At 45.0% G+C, this 17,878-nt stretch overlaps 5 protein-coding genes across 8 annotated transcripts; 2 read left to right on the forward strand and 3 right to left on the reverse strand.

Moving 5' to 3' along the window:
* Positions 1 to 385: 385 nt before the first annotated feature.
* Positions 386 to 6,529, forward strand: LOC117135667 (polyadenylate-binding protein). 2 transcript variants are annotated; one of them, XM_033296059.1, is made up of 5 exons: positions 386 to 561; positions 1,105 to 1,289; positions 3,262 to 4,746; positions 4,813 to 5,120; positions 5,188 to 6,529. In XM_033296059.1, exons 2-4 carry the CDS (start codon positions 1,124 to 1,126, stop codon positions 5,064 to 5,066), a joined length of 1,905 nt encoding a protein of 634 aa, XP_033151950.1. In that variant the 5' UTR covers positions 386 to 561; positions 1,105 to 1,123; the 3' UTR covers positions 5,067 to 5,120; positions 5,188 to 6,529. The 2 variants fall into 2 exon arrangements, with proteins under 2 accessions (XP_033151950.1, XP_033151952.1); XM_033296061.1 differs by lacking the exon at positions 386 to 561 and adding an exon at positions 934 to 1,032.
* Positions 6,530 to 7,104: 575 nt separating this feature from the next.
* On the reverse strand, positions 7,105 to 7,800 carry LOC117135668 (essential MCU regulator, mitochondrial). The gene has a single exon (XM_033296062.1). The coding sequence runs from the start codon at positions 7,690 to 7,692 to the stop codon at positions 7,399 to 7,401; it is 294 nt and encodes a 97-aa protein (XP_033151953.1). The 5' UTR covers positions 7,693 to 7,800; the 3' UTR covers positions 7,105 to 7,398.
* Positions 7,801 to 9,156: 1,356 nt separating this feature from the next.
* LOC117138353 (ankyrin repeat domain-containing protein 13C) lies at positions 9,157 to 11,192 on the reverse strand. The gene has a single exon (XM_033300399.1). It carries the CDS (start codon positions 11,096 to 11,098, stop codon positions 9,467 to 9,469), a length of 1,632 nt encoding a protein of 543 aa, XP_033156290.1. The 5' UTR covers positions 11,099 to 11,192; the 3' UTR covers positions 9,157 to 9,466.
* Positions 11,193 to 11,539: 347 nt separating this feature from the next.
* On the forward strand, positions 11,540 to 13,875 carry LOC117138351 (WD and tetratricopeptide repeats protein 1). Its single transcript, XM_033300396.1, has 2 exons — positions 11,540 to 12,455; positions 12,522 to 13,875. Exons 1-2 carry the CDS (start codon positions 11,708 to 11,710, stop codon positions 13,658 to 13,660), a joined length of 1,887 nt encoding a protein of 628 aa, XP_033156287.1. The 5' UTR covers positions 11,540 to 11,707; the 3' UTR covers positions 13,661 to 13,875.
* Positions 13,876 to 14,244: 369 nt separating this feature from the next.
* On the reverse strand, positions 14,245 to 17,836 carry LOC117138354 (longitudinals lacking protein-like). Of its 3 annotated transcripts, none has more exons than XM_033300400.1 (4): positions 17,740 to 17,836; positions 15,665 to 15,938; positions 15,217 to 15,303; positions 14,245 to 15,154 (listed from the first exon to the last, which is right to left on the reverse strand). In XM_033300400.1, the coding sequence occupies exons 2-4, from the start codon at positions 15,764 to 15,766 to the stop codon at positions 14,960 to 14,962; spliced, it is 384 nt and encodes a 127-aa protein (XP_033156291.1). In that variant the 5' UTR covers positions 15,767 to 15,938; positions 17,740 to 17,836; the 3' UTR covers positions 14,245 to 14,959. The 3 variants fall into 3 exon arrangements, with proteins under 3 accessions (XP_033156291.1, XP_033156292.1, XP_033156293.1); XM_033300401.1 differs by having other exon boundaries at positions 17,709 to 17,770; XM_033300402.1 differs by lacking the exon at positions 17,740 to 17,836 and adding an exon at positions 17,613 to 17,634.
* Positions 17,837 to 17,878: the final 42 nt, after the last annotated feature.

Genomic DNA, 17,878 nt, shown 5'->3' on the forward strand with positions numbered 1-17,878 from the left:
TTTTCGCCAGCTGGGCATGATTAAAAAGAAATAAAACTGCATTCCTTATTTTGGATGGGACAAGGTATTCAAGGACATTGGCGAAAATAGCAGAACATTACTTTTTTTTCAAGCGTTAAATGAAGCAGAGTTACCAAAGAACCCCTGAAAATGCACAAGTATTTCTGGTTTCGGGAATAAGCTTAAGATAAACATTTTCCTGTGGGTGATGGCTAGCTTTTTTGAAATATGTACATATATCCAGTTCAAAATTATGCTTTGTAATTTGTAAATTGTCTTCACGGATTTTTTAGTGACATTTCATTTGTCTGTAACCCTATGTGGCAGCACTGTGCAGTGGGATTTAATCGATACTTTGTGGGGTCATCGCTAACGAATCTCCTCTCTATGAGTCGTGTAGAGTCCGTTTACGTGAGCGGTCGTGGATTCGCTTTCAGCACACGGCTTATCACATATTTTTTGTGAAGAAAAAATATATAAAAAATAAAAAAAAATATTAAAACACAAAAACGTAACAAAAAAAATTGTAAAAAGTAGCAAAAAATCGAGCGTGTTTGAGAAGTAAGTAGAGTGCAAAGCTATTGGTTTCAGTGGTGTAGTGAGTGAGAGGGCGCAACGCACGACAAAGCGAATGGGGAAATTTTCCTTTCCTATCACAATTTGCTTTGTTTGCGTTCGTTCTTCGCTCAAAGATGGCGTATATAAACGCTAGATTGTCCGCAAATCGTGGTCTAGGGACTAGTTGTCGCATATTTTCGGGAAAACGAAAGAATTCGCCAAAATTCGAGCAGTCAAACGCGTGTCTATCTTTGTGTCTGTGTGTATGTGTGGAAATTTTCCAACACGAAGAGAAAGAGAAAAGGGGAGCGCAAAGAGCAACAACAAAGCAAATGCCAACGTTGCCATGTCTACCGACTGTCACATGTACCAGTGTTGCCACCCAGACACACAGACAGAGAGACGAATAGAAGACCAAAAGCCACGCCGCTTTTTTTCTTTCTATTTCACCGCCTGCCTGGTCGAATCCATCCGGTCCGTAAAGATTAAGAAAAAAACCCAAAAATAAGTGTCAAAAAAGTGGAAATTAATTGTTAAATATTGCAGGTAGACCTGATCACCAAATATGGCTTCTCTATACGTCGGTGATCTCCCACAGGACGTCAACGAATCGGGACTTTTTGATAAGTTCTCGTCTGCTGGTCCAGTGCTGTCCATTCGTGTCTGCCGCGATGTGATTACCCGTCGCTCTTTGGGTTATGCCTACGTCAACTTCCAGCAGCCAGCCGATGGTGAGTAATCCCCGCAAAAGTAGTGTAATTTTTTAGTCGTAGTACCCGCAAAAGTAGCCCCCTTCCGCGCGAAACAAAGAAAACACGTGTGCAGTTTTGCACTCGCTTACTCACACACGCACGCACACTAGCACATGTCATACAGTGGGGCTAAACGCAAGTCGAAACTGGACTTTATGGAAAGATGTCTTTCATAGGAGACCAGATAAACGGCTTCCAAGTGTTTCATAACTTGCTCCACAGTGCATTGCTTACGTTAATCTCCTCGCGCACACACACACGCACCCAATTCCCACCAGTGTGCACACACACATGATTATATCAGTTCCAGTTATTCTGGATGGATACGTTTTGTGCGGGGGGATGATGGGGGCTAAACAGCTGGCTCGTCGCACTCATCAACTGTTCGCCTAGAAATTTCCGTCTCAATTTCGCACAAAATTGCAATTATGATGGAATAATATGGTTTCATACTGCCCATACAGCTTATCGCAGCCCCGCCCATTGGTGGTTTCATTGTTTCATTGCCCGTTCTTCTCGTTTTATTTGTGTGGTGTGTGTGTTGTTTCCAAGCGGCAAACTTGCGCGCACGCACACGCCGACGCGCAAAAACATGTGTTCATTGTTGTTTGGACCATTTCTTTTTGGCCTTCATCTATTTTAGGTTATATTCCATTAACTGAGTTTCCGCACGTTCGCTCTTTAGTTTTCGTACTGCCTCCAACTTTTGTTTTGCTTTCACTTTCACAAATCTTCCATACCCTCCGCAGTCCATCCATTAACACTTCCAAATTCTTGACATGTCAGTGAACTGCTTTTCGGCCTCTCTTTTGCCCATTAAAATCTTGTTTTTACAAAAAACGAAAACAAAACTTTCACTGCGCATAGTTGATGCTTCTTCGATTCCCGTTGTTCGCTTACATTTGTTTATTCAATTAAGCGCACAATGGCACAAAGCTGGCGGCTGGTGATGATTACGCTGCGTGTGAAAGCCTGTCGCATTCCAGCAAGTTTCTTGAACTCTGGCTATTAAGGTTAGGTTGAAAAAACAGACCAGTCAAAATGATACCACCTCGTTCTAGACTAGTAACACCCTGCATGATTTTCCTTTCTCCTTTTTTTGGGGCTACAATTAGTTATGGTTAAGATACAAATCTCGCAACTCCTACCCATTGGTTGGTCAGATTTATCTCTTTTTGACACGACTAAGATTCAATGTTGCCAGAGAAAGCGATGCAACTTACCATGTAGATGGTCGATCTATGCCATCCACAGAAGTAGAAGCATAACAAACACTAAATGCATCATATGATTAGACTCGAAAGATTGTGCCCTTTCTTATCTAGGCTTCTAGCAACTTCTACCCATTGGTTGGTCAGATTTAACCCATTTTGACACGACTAAGATTCATAGTTGCCAGAGAAAGCAATGCGACTTACCATGCTGATGGGTTTTGCATACCATCTGCAGAAGTAAAAGCATAACAAACACCTTATGTATCACATGAATAGACTGGAAAGGTTGTCCCCTTGGATTTAGACTTCTAGCAACTCCTACCCATTGGTTGGTCATATTTAACCCATTTTGACACGACTAAGATTCATAGTTGCCAGAGAAAGCAATGCAACTTACCATGCTGATGGGTTTTGCATACCATCTGCAGAAGTAGAAGCATAACAAACACTTAAGGTATCACATAATTAGACTGGAAAGATTGTCCCCTTGGATTTAGACTTCTAGCAACTCCTACCCATTGGTTGGTCAGATGTAACCCTTTTTGACACGACTAAGATTCATAGTTGCCAGATAAAAGATCAGACTTGACTTACCATGCACTGCGCTGCTTTTGCTCATGGCCAGTGCAGAAGTTGAAGAGTCACATTGTTATTTAAGCCCCTTCAACTTATAATGATCTTGATATACCCAAATAGTATCGGTAGTAACCAAATATTTTCCCGATTTTCATCCACAGCTGAGCGTGCTTTGGACACCATGAACTTTGACCTGGTTCGCAACAAGCCCATTCGCATTATGTGGTCTCAGCGTGATCCGTCTCTTCGCCGCTCCGGTGTGGGCAACGTGTTCATCAAGAACTTAGATAGGGCCATCGACAACAAGGCCATCTATGACACTTTCTCCGCCTTCGGCAACATCTTAAGCTGCAAGGTAGCCACCGATGAAAAGGGCAACTCAAAGGGCTATGGATTCGTCCACTTCGAGACCGAGGAGGCCGCAAACACGTCCATCGACAAGGTCAATGGCATGTTGCTCAACGGCAAGAAGGTCTACGTGGGTAAGTTCATCCCGCGCAAGGAGCGCGAGAAGGAGCTGGGCGAGAAGGCTAAGCTCTTTACCAATGTGTATGTGAAGAACTTCACCGAGGATTTCGACGATGAAAAACTGAAGGAATTCTTCGAGCCCTACGGCAAGATAACCAGCTACAAGGTCATGTCCAAGGAGGATGGCAAGAGCAAGGGCTTCGGATTCGTTGCATTCGAGACCACAGAGGCTGCTGAGGCGGCCGTTCAGGCTCTTAATGGCAAGGACATGGGAGAGGGCAAGTCCCTTTATGTGGCTCGTGCCCAGAAGAAGGCCGAACGCCAGCAGGAGCTGAAGCGCAAGTTCGAGGAACTGAAGCAGAAGCGTCACGAGTCTGTGTTCGGCGTTAACTTGTACGTTAAGAACCTGGACGACACAATCGATGACGATCGTCTACGCATCGCGTTCTCTCCGTATGGCAACATCACATCGGCCAAGGTCATGACCGATGAGGAGGGTCGCTCCAAGGGATTCGGTTTCGTGTGCTTCAATGCCGCAAGCGAGGCTACCTGCGCCGTCACCGAGCTGAACGGTCGCGTCGTCGGCAGCAAGCCATTGTACGTTGCTTTGGCCCAAAGGAAGGAGGAGCGCAAGGCTCATCTCGCCTCGCAGTACATGCGTCACATGACCGGCATGCGTATGCAGCAGTTGGGACAGATCTACCAGCCCAACGCGGCCAGCGGCTTCTTTGTGCCGACCCTTCCGTCAAATCAGCGTTTCTTCGGTTCCCAGGTGGCCACCCAGATGAGAAACACACCCCGCTGGGTGCCCCAGGTGCGTCCCCCAGCAGCCATACAGGGTGTCCAGGCCGGAGCTGCCGCTGCTGGTGGCTTCCAGGGCACAGCCGGTGCGGTGCCTACTCAGTTCCGTTCGGCTGCTGCTGGCGCTCGCGGAGCTCAGCCTCAGGTGCAGGGCACACACGCTGCCGCTGCTGCGGCTAACAACATGCGCAACACTGGAGCTCGCGCCATTACTGGCCAGCAAACTGCAGCCCCCAACATGCAGATCCCCGGAGCCCAAATCGCTGGCGGTGCCCAGCAGCGTACTTCCAACTATAAGTACACCTCAAACATGCGCAATCCTCCAGTGCCACAGTTGCATCAAACCCAGCCAATTCCACAGCAATTGCAAGGAAAGAGTAAGTTTTAGATCGATTGACAATACTCACGATTTGTCACTAATGGCACCTTTGCTATTCTTGCAGATTCTGAGAAGCTCATTGCCTCGTTGCTGGCCAACGCCAAGCCGCAGGAGCAGAAACAGATCCTCGGCGAGCGTCTGTATCCGATGATTGAGCATATGCACGCCAATTTGGCTGGCAAGATCACCGGCATGTTGTTGGAGATTGAAAACTCTGAGCTCTTGCACATGATCGAGGATCAGGAGGCCCTCAAGGCCAAGGTGGAGGAGGCTGTGGCCGTGCTTCAGGTGCACCGCGTCACCGAGCCCGCCAACTAAGCTCGAACAGCTCAAGCGTATGAACATTTTACAAGAACACTTTACACCCAAAAAGTAAGTAGTCTACAGATTTCCCGTAAAGTTCAATCTGTCTAAACTCGCCGCTCTTTTGTCCTTGCAGTTTTCCACTAATCTTTCAATACATGAACAACAACAATTCGCATTCACTGATGCTTTGCGCAAGGGAGGATTGCCAAGGACACACAATTAACACAGAAGAACAAAGCGAAAAATCTACGGCTTTTTCTTTTCTAATCCCAGAAACATCAACAAAAGCAATTTCAATCATTTAATTTCGAACGCATTTACGCAAGTACACGAAGCAAAAAGAAGAAAGTCACGCAATGAAATTCTGCAGTCCACTTATAAATTCTTTTTTTTACATAAACATGTTAATTAAAAAAAAAAACGGAAAAATGTGAAATGAAAAAATTTCGTTATTGCTTTAACTGGATCGATATTATTTTGTATGCGTATAAAGAAAACACCAAAAACCCAATGCAAAATAAACAGATTAAAGCAAAGCATACATGTAAACCGCTTCTTGCAAGTATTGAAATTGTGTTTTAAAAATTTTAAACAAGTTTCTAGTGTTACATACATATTGAGTTTTTCGTACACTTTTTCCATCCACACTTTCAAACAACAACAAACACGAAAGCGATATGTAATTTTTTTCAATTCTTTTTTCTCAAATTCAAACTTTAAGAAAGCTTTGTTTAGAAAAAGAAACGCGACAACCATACACTTTTAAAAAAGCAAAGAAAAAACAAAAAAATTGCAAAAGAGTTAAAATAAAAACGAAAAAATGTAAAGCAAACTGTGCAGAGAACAGAAGAATAGAAAGAAAGAAAGAAAAAGAAAACCGCAAGAATATGAGAGTCAAGTTTTTGCTACTTTGAGAAAAGAGAGAAAATACAGAATACCAACAGCTGAAAAAATATGTTGACAAATGAAAACAAAACATAAATCAAAAAACTACAAAAAAATGGCAAAACCTATGTAAAAACAGCAAAAAAATATAATATATATAAACACAAACACACACACACAGCAACACACATATTAAACAAACAACAACCACAACATATATGAGAAATACAAGAAACACATGAAAAACGCTAAAGCGTAAACAACTTATGAAGCATATTAATAAACAACAAGAAAGCAGACAGGATTTTTATGATTACACTATTATCCGAGAGAAGGAAAAACATGCATACATTTATAAACATTTGCGAGAAAATATATGTATTTAATGAGAAGAGCTGGTAAGCCGCCTCGATTTCATTTGCGTTCCGACTTCTGTTACAAAGGAAATCGAGAGTATTACCAGTAAATGATGTTTTTACACCATACATACATAAAATGATATATTAACGCAAGCGGAAGTAGAAATGGCTTTCGCTCTGGGCAGTGAAATACATATTTTTTTATTAAACAAATCGAAAACAAATAAAAACCCAAGGAAAAATCATTGAAAAAATTGCAAAACACAAAACCACATGTATGCAGAAAATGCAAAATTATTTAAAAAACAAACAAACAAACAAAATAATGAGAGTAAAACAGAAAAAAAAACATAACCGAAACCCGAATTGGAATGTTCATTCAAGGGAAATTGCGAGAAAAAAACTTTTACTTTTCACGAAATATACGCAAGTCAACACACTTCTATATATAGCAGATATATATATGTATCCTTATATATTAAAGAGAAATAAAACATAATTTGTATGATTAAAGAAAATAGGATTCTTGAAACTTGATTGCGCGTCTTCGAAGCAAAAGCCCAGCAATTAAAACCATTTGAAGAAATTGTAAGAAACGCAAAGAGAAAGTCCTTAAAACATACCTTTGTACACCCAACAAATTTAATTACAATAAAATTCCACTTCGGCAAAAGCGAGTGTTTTCATTTTTCAGCGGAATGTGGGTGGAATGGAATTTTATGTTTAATATCTACTTGATATTAACATACATATATCAGATGCCATATATGTAAGTTTTTTAGCAGGGCACCATTATATAACACAGATTTTAAGCATAGTCGAATAAACTTTATTTAATTCTAGTACATTCAAGTATTTAACAAGCATAGTTAACATTTAGAAAGCCAAAATATCAAAGCGGGACTTGAAGAATACACAATACACAAAAAAATGCAAGAGGTGCGCGGATTCTTATATGTATGTAGAAAAAGGAGGCTAAAGGATGAATAAATATATGGCCGAGAGCTGGGTTCCTATGCGTGGGACAAAGACACGTAGCCAACACATTTATCCCGACTAGGAGGCACTCCCACATGGAGATTGTCAAGTGTCCGGATTGCTTAATCCTCGTCGTCGTCGTCATCCGCGGGCACGAACAGATCGTTCTCCTCCAGAAAGTTGGCCACGTTCTTGCTGATGGTGGCGCCCACGAAGAGTCCCGGTATGACGGCACAGAAGATGGCCAGCAGGCCGAAGGGCATCTCCTCGGGCTTGGGTTTGATGGCTCCACTGCGGAAGTACACGCTGGACATGTGGCGCTGCAGGATCCTTAGGTTATGGGGGTGTTCCGCCACCCGGCGCGAGACGCGCTGCAGGGCAAGGCTTATGGGAAGTGCCAGGCGTGGGACAATCATCTTGGTAGGCTTCAATTATTGCTTATTTCGTTTCAGAGACGAAATTTTGTTACAATTTGTGGGTATTTTGTGATTCAAGCAGCTGATTCAGCCAGTTGCAGTGTTGAAAAGCGCCCGCAGTCGGCAGCACACCCCCGCCGGGCAGTGTGGTGTAACGACCAAGAACGCGCGCCCACATTCAATTTCAAATCCCAACGACTCCCGTTTGTTTATAAATAAAACACACATTCTCTTGGGTTTGCACATTTACAGTTTGTGTATATAATTATTTTTTAGAGCGTATACAATTGCTCGGTTCAATTACAGTTAGGGTGGCCACGTATAAATATAAATGTTTCAATAAATTGCCCTTACCTAGTAAAATATACTGATTTTTGCTTACATCAGAATTCTTGTGAAGATGTGTTTTGATCTAGGATTACGGTTTAAAAACAATTACATTTGATTATCGCCTCGATTTGACCTAAGTGGATTGGAGTTCTATAAACGAAATAAATAATTGTGTCCGAAGAAAAGCAAGCAATGGCAGTTATACATACATAAATATAAATACATGTGGTGTTTAGTCATATTTTGTTTTAAAAAGGGCAAAATCACAGCAAAGCAATGCGAACCGAAACTAATTCCGGCGCTAGCTGCTTTTGTTGATTAACAAATACAAAGCAAGTACAGACGCTCTTTGCTGTATAAATAATTGGCTAGAATGGAACTAAATAAATACTTGGGTACATGCGTATGTATAAATATTTATTAATAATTGATTTGTGGAGCTGTTCTCAGTTTTGCGCACTTCTAAATACTTGAGACTATTGCGAGGAAAGGCGATTGGAAATGGTTTTGCGATCGATTCTCTAGTACACATAGCCTAAGTAGAAAAGAACGACTTTGTTTGATGAACGCACTTCAAGCGGTTATGTGGACTCTTTTTTTCGAAAAAGCTTTCTCCTTTCCCAGTTGACCTTAAAACTATATATGAAATTGCACTAAACACGGAAAGGGGATATGGACATAAATAAAATGATGATCGTTTTGCGAAACGATCGGATATTGGACAACATCTAATCACTTACAAACTAAAAACTTAGCCAATTGCCGCTGTCAACGTGGCTATCAGCCAGCAATTCTGCAGATTGGACATTTAGTTTTACCTTCGCAGCGCCGCGATTATCGGCAGATACGAAAGGCAATTTGGGAAAGAGAACTTTCTGGATTCCTCGCAAGTGGAGCAGCTGTTTTGGGACCGCACCCCACCAAATAGGGTGGCAATCTGAAAACATCATTTGAAGTTGAAGTGATTCATTCACTCGGGCTGTGGAAAATGACGAGCCTGTGCTTAATAAATACTACTAAGTAATGACCCGCCTTGCGGAGGCGATTAAAAACAAATACAGTACATAACAAAACGTAAATGTAAAATTGCAATTTTCAGAGCGTCTAATTTGGATTTGGACAGCGAGAATATGGGATTCCATCCTAATAGTGAAAATTGCAATTTTGTTTGTGGGTTTTTTCCTCTTAAGCATACCAAGCCGCCCGCGTTCGAGCTGTATCCTCCGACTTTTGCTGGAGTGATCACAAAACGCGGCATGAAATGTGTGGGACAGGCGGACGGGCAGGATGAGAGGCGTGTGTCGCGGTAGACGCCTCATTAATCGAACTCCGCAATGGAGGGCGAGGACGCATTGCGATTCAAGTCGACACGAACGCCAGTCGCTGCTCCGGTCGGTCCGCCGCTTGGTGCTTTGGCCTTTGGCGCGGCTTCTCCGTCGCCTGGTCATAAGTCCTGAAAGCGACGCACATCCTCCCAGTAGTGCGATGGCACCTCGAACATCTTGGCGGGGATGTTGTCGCGGAACTCGAATTTTTGGAACGTCACCTTGGCGGTCACCGTGTGCAGTACGGGTATCTCAATCTTCACGGGAAAGCCCGTCGGTAGCTTCAGCGTGACGAATTCGCGCAGCTTGTTGATGTGTTTTAGGGGGGCCACGACTTCCAGAACGTCCAGCAGCATGTCCACGCTAAGTGGAAAATCCTTGCTCATGGCTACCGTTGCTCGCAGCGTCTTGTTGGATTGCTTGTGCACGGGTGTCCGGCCCAGTTGCGGGCACTTTCCGACCTCCGCATCGAGATACTGACGCCAAGTGACTGTGGGAGGCGGCGGGGCCTGCAGCGAGCTGCGACGCGGCAGCTCCGGCAGTGAGATGCCATTTGGAGCCGTTGGTGTATTGGTCTCCGGCGGCGTGGCCGTGTGCTGGCTGCCTAGGCTGGAGCGACGCGTATCCGGCTGCTGGCTGCCACCCTTGGTAATAGTCTCGACAATGGCGCGGTTCTTTTGTAGATCCTCGTGTGACAGGTGTTCCCGCCTCTTACGCTGCTTCAGGATTAAGCCCTGGATGGTGTAGATTTCGCACTGGTATTGGCCCCCAATTAGCTCCTTGCGATTGGCGCGGAATATCCAGCCGCGTTGCGCCCGTGCGAATTGTATCGTCTTGGTGGACATCTGGGTGGCCAGTATATCGGTCGACATGAGCACATCCACCTCATCCTCCATGTCTGATTCCTCGTATCGCAGCCGCTGAAAGCACTCCTGCTCATTGTCCAACAGAACCAGTGATTCCCTTGCCGGCGCCTCACCTCTAAACAAGAACGATATGTCCCCTCGCTCCCAACGCATATCATTGAAGTCCACCAGTGTGGTGTCCAAACGAATTGAGGCGCCCGACTTGTAAAGCCGGCAGATGTCCGAGGGCAGGATGCGGGATACCAGTGGCAGCCAGGATTGAAAATCCCACTTGAATTCCATGTAGAAGTCCTGCATCTGGCGCAGCGCGTTGACCAGCTTCTCGCGCCGACTCTCCATGTGTTCGCGGGACTGCAGCTTTAGCATTCGCAGCACCTGTGTGATTGTCTGGCGGTCGCCGTAGCTAATGGCCTCGGACAGCGGGGACCAGCCCTCATTGTTCTTGATCTTTACGGGGGCGTTTTGGGCCAGAAGCAAACGGACAGCGTGCTTTCTGCCCAGCATTACGGCCAGATGGAGTGGCGTATTGCCGTGTTTATCCTTTCGACCCACTTCGTCTTGGGCCGTGCTCAAGAGAAGTCGTCGCTGCAGCGACTTGATGTCGTCCTCGAAAACACTCCGGTGCATAGGATAGTCCAGGGCATCGGATGTTGGCTTCACAGTGGGCCGTGGCGATGTTGCCTTTGCTGTGGGCGTGACGGCGACCGTTGGGCTGGTTTTGTCAGGCGGGTGCTCCGCTGGGGAATCACCGTCACCATCGCCGTCGCCATCCTCGCCCTCACCGGCCGATTGGTACTCATCCGAATCCTCGCTCGACGTGGACTTGGCGTCCGCCGTCACCTGCTGCTTGTGCTTGTCGCACTCGTCCTCTTTTTCGTTGGACATGTCTTAGCTTTTCAGTCAACGTCGCGTCTTCCGTGGAATTAAATAAATCAATTCGATTTTTTTAGTTTATCTGGCAGTGTTACCAGATGGTAAAACTGTTATAATCCCTCAAATGTCTTCCACCATTTTCCAGCCCTAAAAAACCGTCGACTAAACTGCAACTTGCAATTGGTTTCAATTTTTTTTTACTATACGTTTTACCCATTTATTTGTTATTTTTCCTAAAAGCAAAACATCAATGCAAGTTGTCGAGTGTTGAGTTTAGGAGGTTTTACAAATGAATTTACGTCTGCCTTCGTAGGCGGCTTAAGTCAGTTGAGTGCTAGACTCTACTTAATCTTTCACTTCTCGTGTGTTTTAGAAAAAATAAATACATTTTCCAAAACTGAAATTTGGTTCTTCGATCCCGTAAGCTAACGTAAACCGTTACGGCGAAACGCGCTGGCCTGGCAACGCCGCGCACAGGTGTCAACAACAGCAAGGTTGTGGACGGAAGGGGTGGCGAAGCGGGGCAGGGGCACTCAGCGAATGCAAAATGAATTAAACGGAGAACGAGACGAAAACAAACGGAAACAAGTGTCATAATCCTATCCACAGCAGTCGGAGATAATGTCGAGCGATGAACTGTATCGCGTAAAGTACTCTAGTTCGCGCTATCAGCGCCAGCACACGCCCTTGAACGCCAGCTCCTTGCACTGGCAGCGCCAGCAATACGGTCATGAGCTGGACGAGATGCTCCGGCGACGTCTGCTGGCATCGCCGGCCTACGTGGACAGGTTGGAGCAGGAGGCAGTGCTCGTCGGTCACGAGGGATGCGTCAACTGCCTGGAGTGGACCACTGATGGTATGTGGCTGGCCTCCGGATCCGACGACTATCGTGTGATGATCTGGGATCCGTTCCGAAAGAAGCTGGTTCATGTCATCAGGACCAAGCATCTGGGCAACGTGTTCTCTGTGAAATTTCTGCCCAAGACCAACAACAGCATTCTGGCTACGTGTGCAGCGGATAAGTTCATCTACGTCTACGACATCAACGACCCGAACGAGACACTTTTTTCTTGTATATGCCATTATTCGCGGGCGAAGCGCTTGGCCACCGCCCAGGACTCGCCGCACGTCTTCTGGTCGGCGGGAGAGGATGGCTGCATACTGCAGCTGGATATACGGGAGCCACATCGCTGCCGTCCCGAGGAAGGTATTGGTGTCAGGCTCTTGAACCTGCACGATCAGGTGGAGAACACAGAGGCCAAATGTCTGGCCATAAATCCCAGAAGGACGGAATACCTGGCCGTGGGCACCAACGATCCCTTTGCCCGGGTGTACGATCGCCGCAAGCTGCCCTCCACCGACGGCAATGGTGGGTATTTGAATTTGTAGGCTCTGCAGCTCATACATATGCATATTGAACACTTATCCTTTTAAGGTCTCTCTGCCTGCGTGGCGTACTATGCTCCCGGACAGATCGTGAAAAACACCAGTCGGAACATTATCCACGAGCCACGGGGAATCACTTATCTTACATTCAATGGCAATGGCACAGAGCTTCTGGTCAACATCGGTTGCGAGCACGTCTACCGCTTCGATCTGAATCACGGTGAGCCTCCGGTTTTCTACGATCTGCCCGCCTTCACATCAACACTCGTTCATGAGGAGGAGCCGGTGAAGATGCCACACAGAAGTCGCTCGCTGCCAACCGAAATAGAGGTGCATAAGAAGGAGGGCAATAACTTTCTTGAGAATGGCAAACTTGTGGATGCAATTGATGCGTACTCAGCGGCTTTGGCGAAATATCCACAAGGAGAGGTCCTCTATCTGAACAGAGCGACGGCTCTAATGCGACGCGGCTGGTTTGGTGACATATATGCGGCACTTAGGGATTGTCACGAGGCCCTGCGTCTGGATCCCAGTTATGTGAAGGCCCACTTTCGGCTGGCCAGGGCATTGCTTGAGCTGCATCGACCCCAGGATGCGGATCAGTGCTTGCAGGCACTCATTCAGCGTTTCCCCAACTTCGCAAACAATCACGGCGTGCTCATGCTGAACAAGGACATCAAGGAGAATCGACGACAGACACAGAGTCCCGATGCACCCGAGCCACAGCCAGTGGAAATGGATGATGGCTTACAATACATGCGTCTGAAGGACGCCGAATATGATCTCCGTTCCACGGCGCGCGACTATATGCAACGCTATGTGGGCCACTGCAACATCACGACGGACATAAAGGAGGCCAACTATTTGGGCAGCCAGGGCGAGTTCATAGCCGCTGGTTCGGATGACGGCAACATGTACATTTGGGAGGGAGACACGGGCAAGATACGCGCCGTTTATCGGGCGGACAGTGCCATCGTGAACTGCGTGCAACCGCATCCGAGCATTTGCATGCTGGCGACCAGTGGCATTGACCATAGCATCAAGATCTGGTCGCCGTGCGCCGCCAGCGCCGAGGAGCGACCGAATCTCGTGGCGGATGTGACGCGCTTCGTTGAGGACAACCAGGAGAAGATGCGCCTGGATCCATTCGAACTGCACACGCGCAATGGGTACTGTTTCAATAATTAGGAACTGTGGCTTATTGTGCATCTTGATCTATATTGGCTGCAAGCATGTGCAGCTGCAGGCGAGATCCAATCGGCAATATATCAAATATTAGTGTAATTTAAGCTAAGCAAACATATTTTTGTTAATTTGTAAACGAATTACTGTATACAAAGTACGAAGCTTGTGAAGGATGTTATGAAAGACTATTAAAATAAATGCAGAGACATGCAAATCGATCTTTTTTCGAATTGTAATTTAATGAAAAGCTCAGGATGGTTTGCATTTTTTTTTTTTTTTTGTTTTTTGTATTAATTATTCTGTTTATTTACCGTAGTTTCTTTAAATCTATGCTCACATGTATACATATACATACATATAAATATTTTACTTTATGTAATAATATTCAAGTATAGTTTTTACTCAAGTTGTATTTTTCATTCTAACGTATTTCCTTAATCTTTTGTTTAAACTGTGTAGAACTGCTAGCTTCGCACTGAAACACCTTTATTTTGTTTTGTTATTCATAAAATATATGCATGTATCTCGCGTGCGATCAGAAGTTGGAAAGAAACGCGCTTGTCCACACACAATTAATTGAAGTACAATTTTGCATTTGTTTCTATTTTATTGTTTAAATATAGATGAAAATGAGTTTGTCTGTCTGGAGGCGTGGCATGTCTGGGGTTGTAGTTAGTGGCTTAAAAACTAACCGAATGTGTTGTAATATTCGCGCCCGTCTTGGCTTTTTCCATCTACTTGCACATTTCACACTATATTTATCATTATCTTTATATATTTTAAATGGATCTTCTTTAATTACTTTACAAAAGTGCGTTTTTGTTTTGTTTCGTTTCGTTATGTTTTGTTTTGCTTTAGGGGCTGCTGTCCATATCGTTTTATTTATACAGAGTGGTTTGTATTGTTAATAATATATTACAAACTATTTTATGCAGAAATTAAACAAAAATAATTCAAATCGAGTTTTGTGGGGTTGTCGGTAAGTGTTGTTTTTTGCAATTTGGTTGATCAGATGTGAATGAGCGGGTGTGGGGGGAGTGGGCGGGCGGATTTGGCCTCCACCTCTACTTTACAGGCTTATCATTTCAATCTGTCCAGCTTCAGCTTTGTGTGGTCATCCGTTGGTGTTCATCATCCTCCTTAGTGCACTCTTACATGCATTTGTATACCAAATGTCGTTCTCGTAATGTTGTTTCTTTTGCCGCTGGTTGGAATTTTGTTTTCTTGCGTACATATAAGTTTCTTATAGTTGGTTGTTGTTATTTATTATGTATTTTTTGTTTCGTTTATTGTTTAATACCATCAACCTTCCCGCTTTATCGAACTGGGTGTCTCTGCCAGGCCTTTCACTTTGAGGCGATCGGCGGTCTTAAGAAATGCTGGCAATTGTTCCTGGGACACGTTAACCTCACCGGCGTACATGAACTCCAGTATAGCCTGTAGGTGAATGTAGGATACATCTTTCAGGATAATGATCGGATGCTTCGATGGGTTCTCCTGCGGGTGCGCACATTACATTATCAAACGATTGCTTAGTTAATACCGCGTGAAAAACTCACCTCCAGTAGCGCTTTAAAGTAGGGACTGCAAGCGGAAAGCACCATTTTGTGGGCTTTGCAGGTTTGGCCCTCGCAGGCGAGTGTTACCTGTGAACAATAAGCATTGGGAAATCAGTAAGATCCGCCAGGCATTTTCACCGCAACAAATTAGACAAAAACGCAGAGCGAAGAACAAACACAGGTAAAGAAAAACGAATTGAAAAGAGCGTGAGGGCCGCCAGGTAGCTGCTAGTCAGACCAAGTGAGCTCAGACGGTGACTGACCCTCCACAAGGGGCGGCCGCGAGCCAATCGGGCCAAGAGTAGCACAATAAACCTCAGCGCGCCCCTGGGACTGGTCAACTACAGTCGAACTTCTATGGCTTGATTTTAACTGGATTTCAAAATATATTGACATCTAATATCATCATCAGCAAAGATTCTGGAAAGATTCATTTGGGGGTACTTACATCTGTGAAGCTCTTCTCGTCGCGCAGGTGACGGAACGAGGTCACCATATTCGTTTGAAAATCGTTCCATTTCAGAAAGAACTGTTGATCCGACGACATCATGAAGAAGCTTTTGTTTTGTGGGGGCGTCGCGCTCGCTGGACAGAATGCTGGGAGGGGGTGGGCAGGAGGCTTAATTTGGACTAGTGGCCGAAAGGTTCACCGTTAGATGGGCTTAATTCGCAGCGGACCGCTTAATCCGTGGGTTTTTCGCTTGGGTTTTCTTTGTCGCACTCTGCAAGAGAAGTAACCAGACAGCATTAGTGAACGAACGGCAACGGCAAGGCAGGGTAAGACAAACAAACAACAGCAGCTTGGCGAAATTAGCAGCGAGCGTTACGAGAGCATTGCAAAAGAGCACGTCTCTTGGCCAAAAGTATTCTCCAAATATAAAAGTGCTGTGGCGCATGTGCAGCGTTTGTGCAGTGGGAAATGGGAGTTCGGAATGCACCGCCTTGTTACTCTGTGCATGTGTGAGTGAGCTGGAAAATGTCAAAGTGCTGAGCCAGCGCTAAATAAAAACAGCAAACAGCTGCCAGCAAAGGTTAAGCCAAGAGGCAAAAATATCAAATCGTCGCTGGCTCGCTCTGTTGAATGCCTTTCACTTTTCAAGGCAATTTCTGCATTTTCAGTCGTACACACATGTGTATACTTTACTTATTTGAATTCGTATGCGGTACAGTGGCTTAGAACGCGGAATTTGTCTGTTGCACGCGATGCACGCTGCAGCTGCCATGGCAATGTATTTTTAGACACACTCCAGTTAAATATCATTCATTCCGTGGTTTTTGGACCAAAAAAGAACCAAGATGGCGGCACCATTCGCACTTCCATTCAGTGACTTTGTCTTCACTACACTCCCACTCCATCCCACTGTGCGGCCAACATGTGTTTTCCTTCTTGAGGAAATAGCGTTGTTGTTGATGCGACTCTCATATGCGCTACACTGGCGACCGGCTGTATATTTCTGCGTGGGTGGGGGAGAGCAGGGCATCTAGTTTGCCGCCAGAGCTTAAACTTTAGTCTCACGCTCTCTCTGTGTCCCTCGCTCTCTTTGGCTAAGCGCTCTCAACTTTCAACTGCCGTTATGATTTCGCAATTACATTACAACAACAACAACTTAAAAGGCAGAGCAGACATCGCTGGAAATTCAGCTGCATAAGTGTAAGTGTGTGGATGTGTGCGAGTGTGGGTAGACGGCGGCAACTATCTCGCTTGCTCTTGCGTCCGGGGTTATCGGTAGCTTCTTCTAGGCTGAGTGCATTTCGTTGAATCGTGGATGTTGAAAGTTGTCTAATTTCCGAACTATTGATTTTTCCCCTTCCCCGTCAAGAAACTGCATTGTTGCTTCTTGAAGACCAGTTTTGGTAACATCAGGAGAATGGAAAGGAGCGAGTGAGTCGGTGAGTAAGTGAGTGAGCGATGCGAGCGACAAAATCAACAACAACAACAGTTCGAAACGAGTTCCAACGAAAGTTGCAACACTCAACAATTTTAGCAACTCCGTTTGTTGTTATTGCATTACTCAATCGGGAAGAACTCTACACTCGACGGAATAGTGTGCTCGTCTGAGATTTATTCTCTTCCAATTCTTTTCTTTTGTTTTTGCCTAGACAATGGCGGCGGCAAACGTTCTTGGAAAGCCGCAGGAACCAACAAAATGCCTGGCGTCATATTAACCGAGCCGCCTTTGTTTATGCAAATATTATTGTAATATTTGGTTAAAATTAGGTCGCGCTTCGCGTTACTTTTTATTTCATATACACGCAGCAGCAGCACGCATACAGTCACGTCACGCACACATACAGTCGCAGTTCACATACACTTGTCTTTTTTCCACACACTTTCCTAATCATTTTATTTTTTGTGCGCTACTGCTTTTTACTCGGCGTGTACTCTGTACTTTTACCAATGCGTATATCGCCTGCTGACCGCCGCAGGAGCACGCTAATTGCGCCGTGGACACGCTTTTTCTATATCTTTTTGTTTCAATTTTAATACATACACGCTTTTTTTTTGTCCCGCACTTAACTCACCTCTGCTTTCTCGCTAACGCTGCTTTCTTTTTTCTCTTTCACCGATTTCGATTTTCGATAAACTCGTGATTGTTCGATATGAATCGGCCTAATTTCGATGCGTTTTGATTTTTTGCAGTCAATGAACACAAATTATTTA

Source organism: Drosophila mauritiana, chromosome 2R (genome assembly GCF_004382145.1).
Source record: "Drosophila mauritiana strain mau12 chromosome 2R, ASM438214v1, whole genome shotgun sequence".
Taxonomy (NCBI): Eukaryota; Metazoa; Arthropoda; class Insecta; order Diptera; family Drosophilidae; genus Drosophila; species Drosophila mauritiana.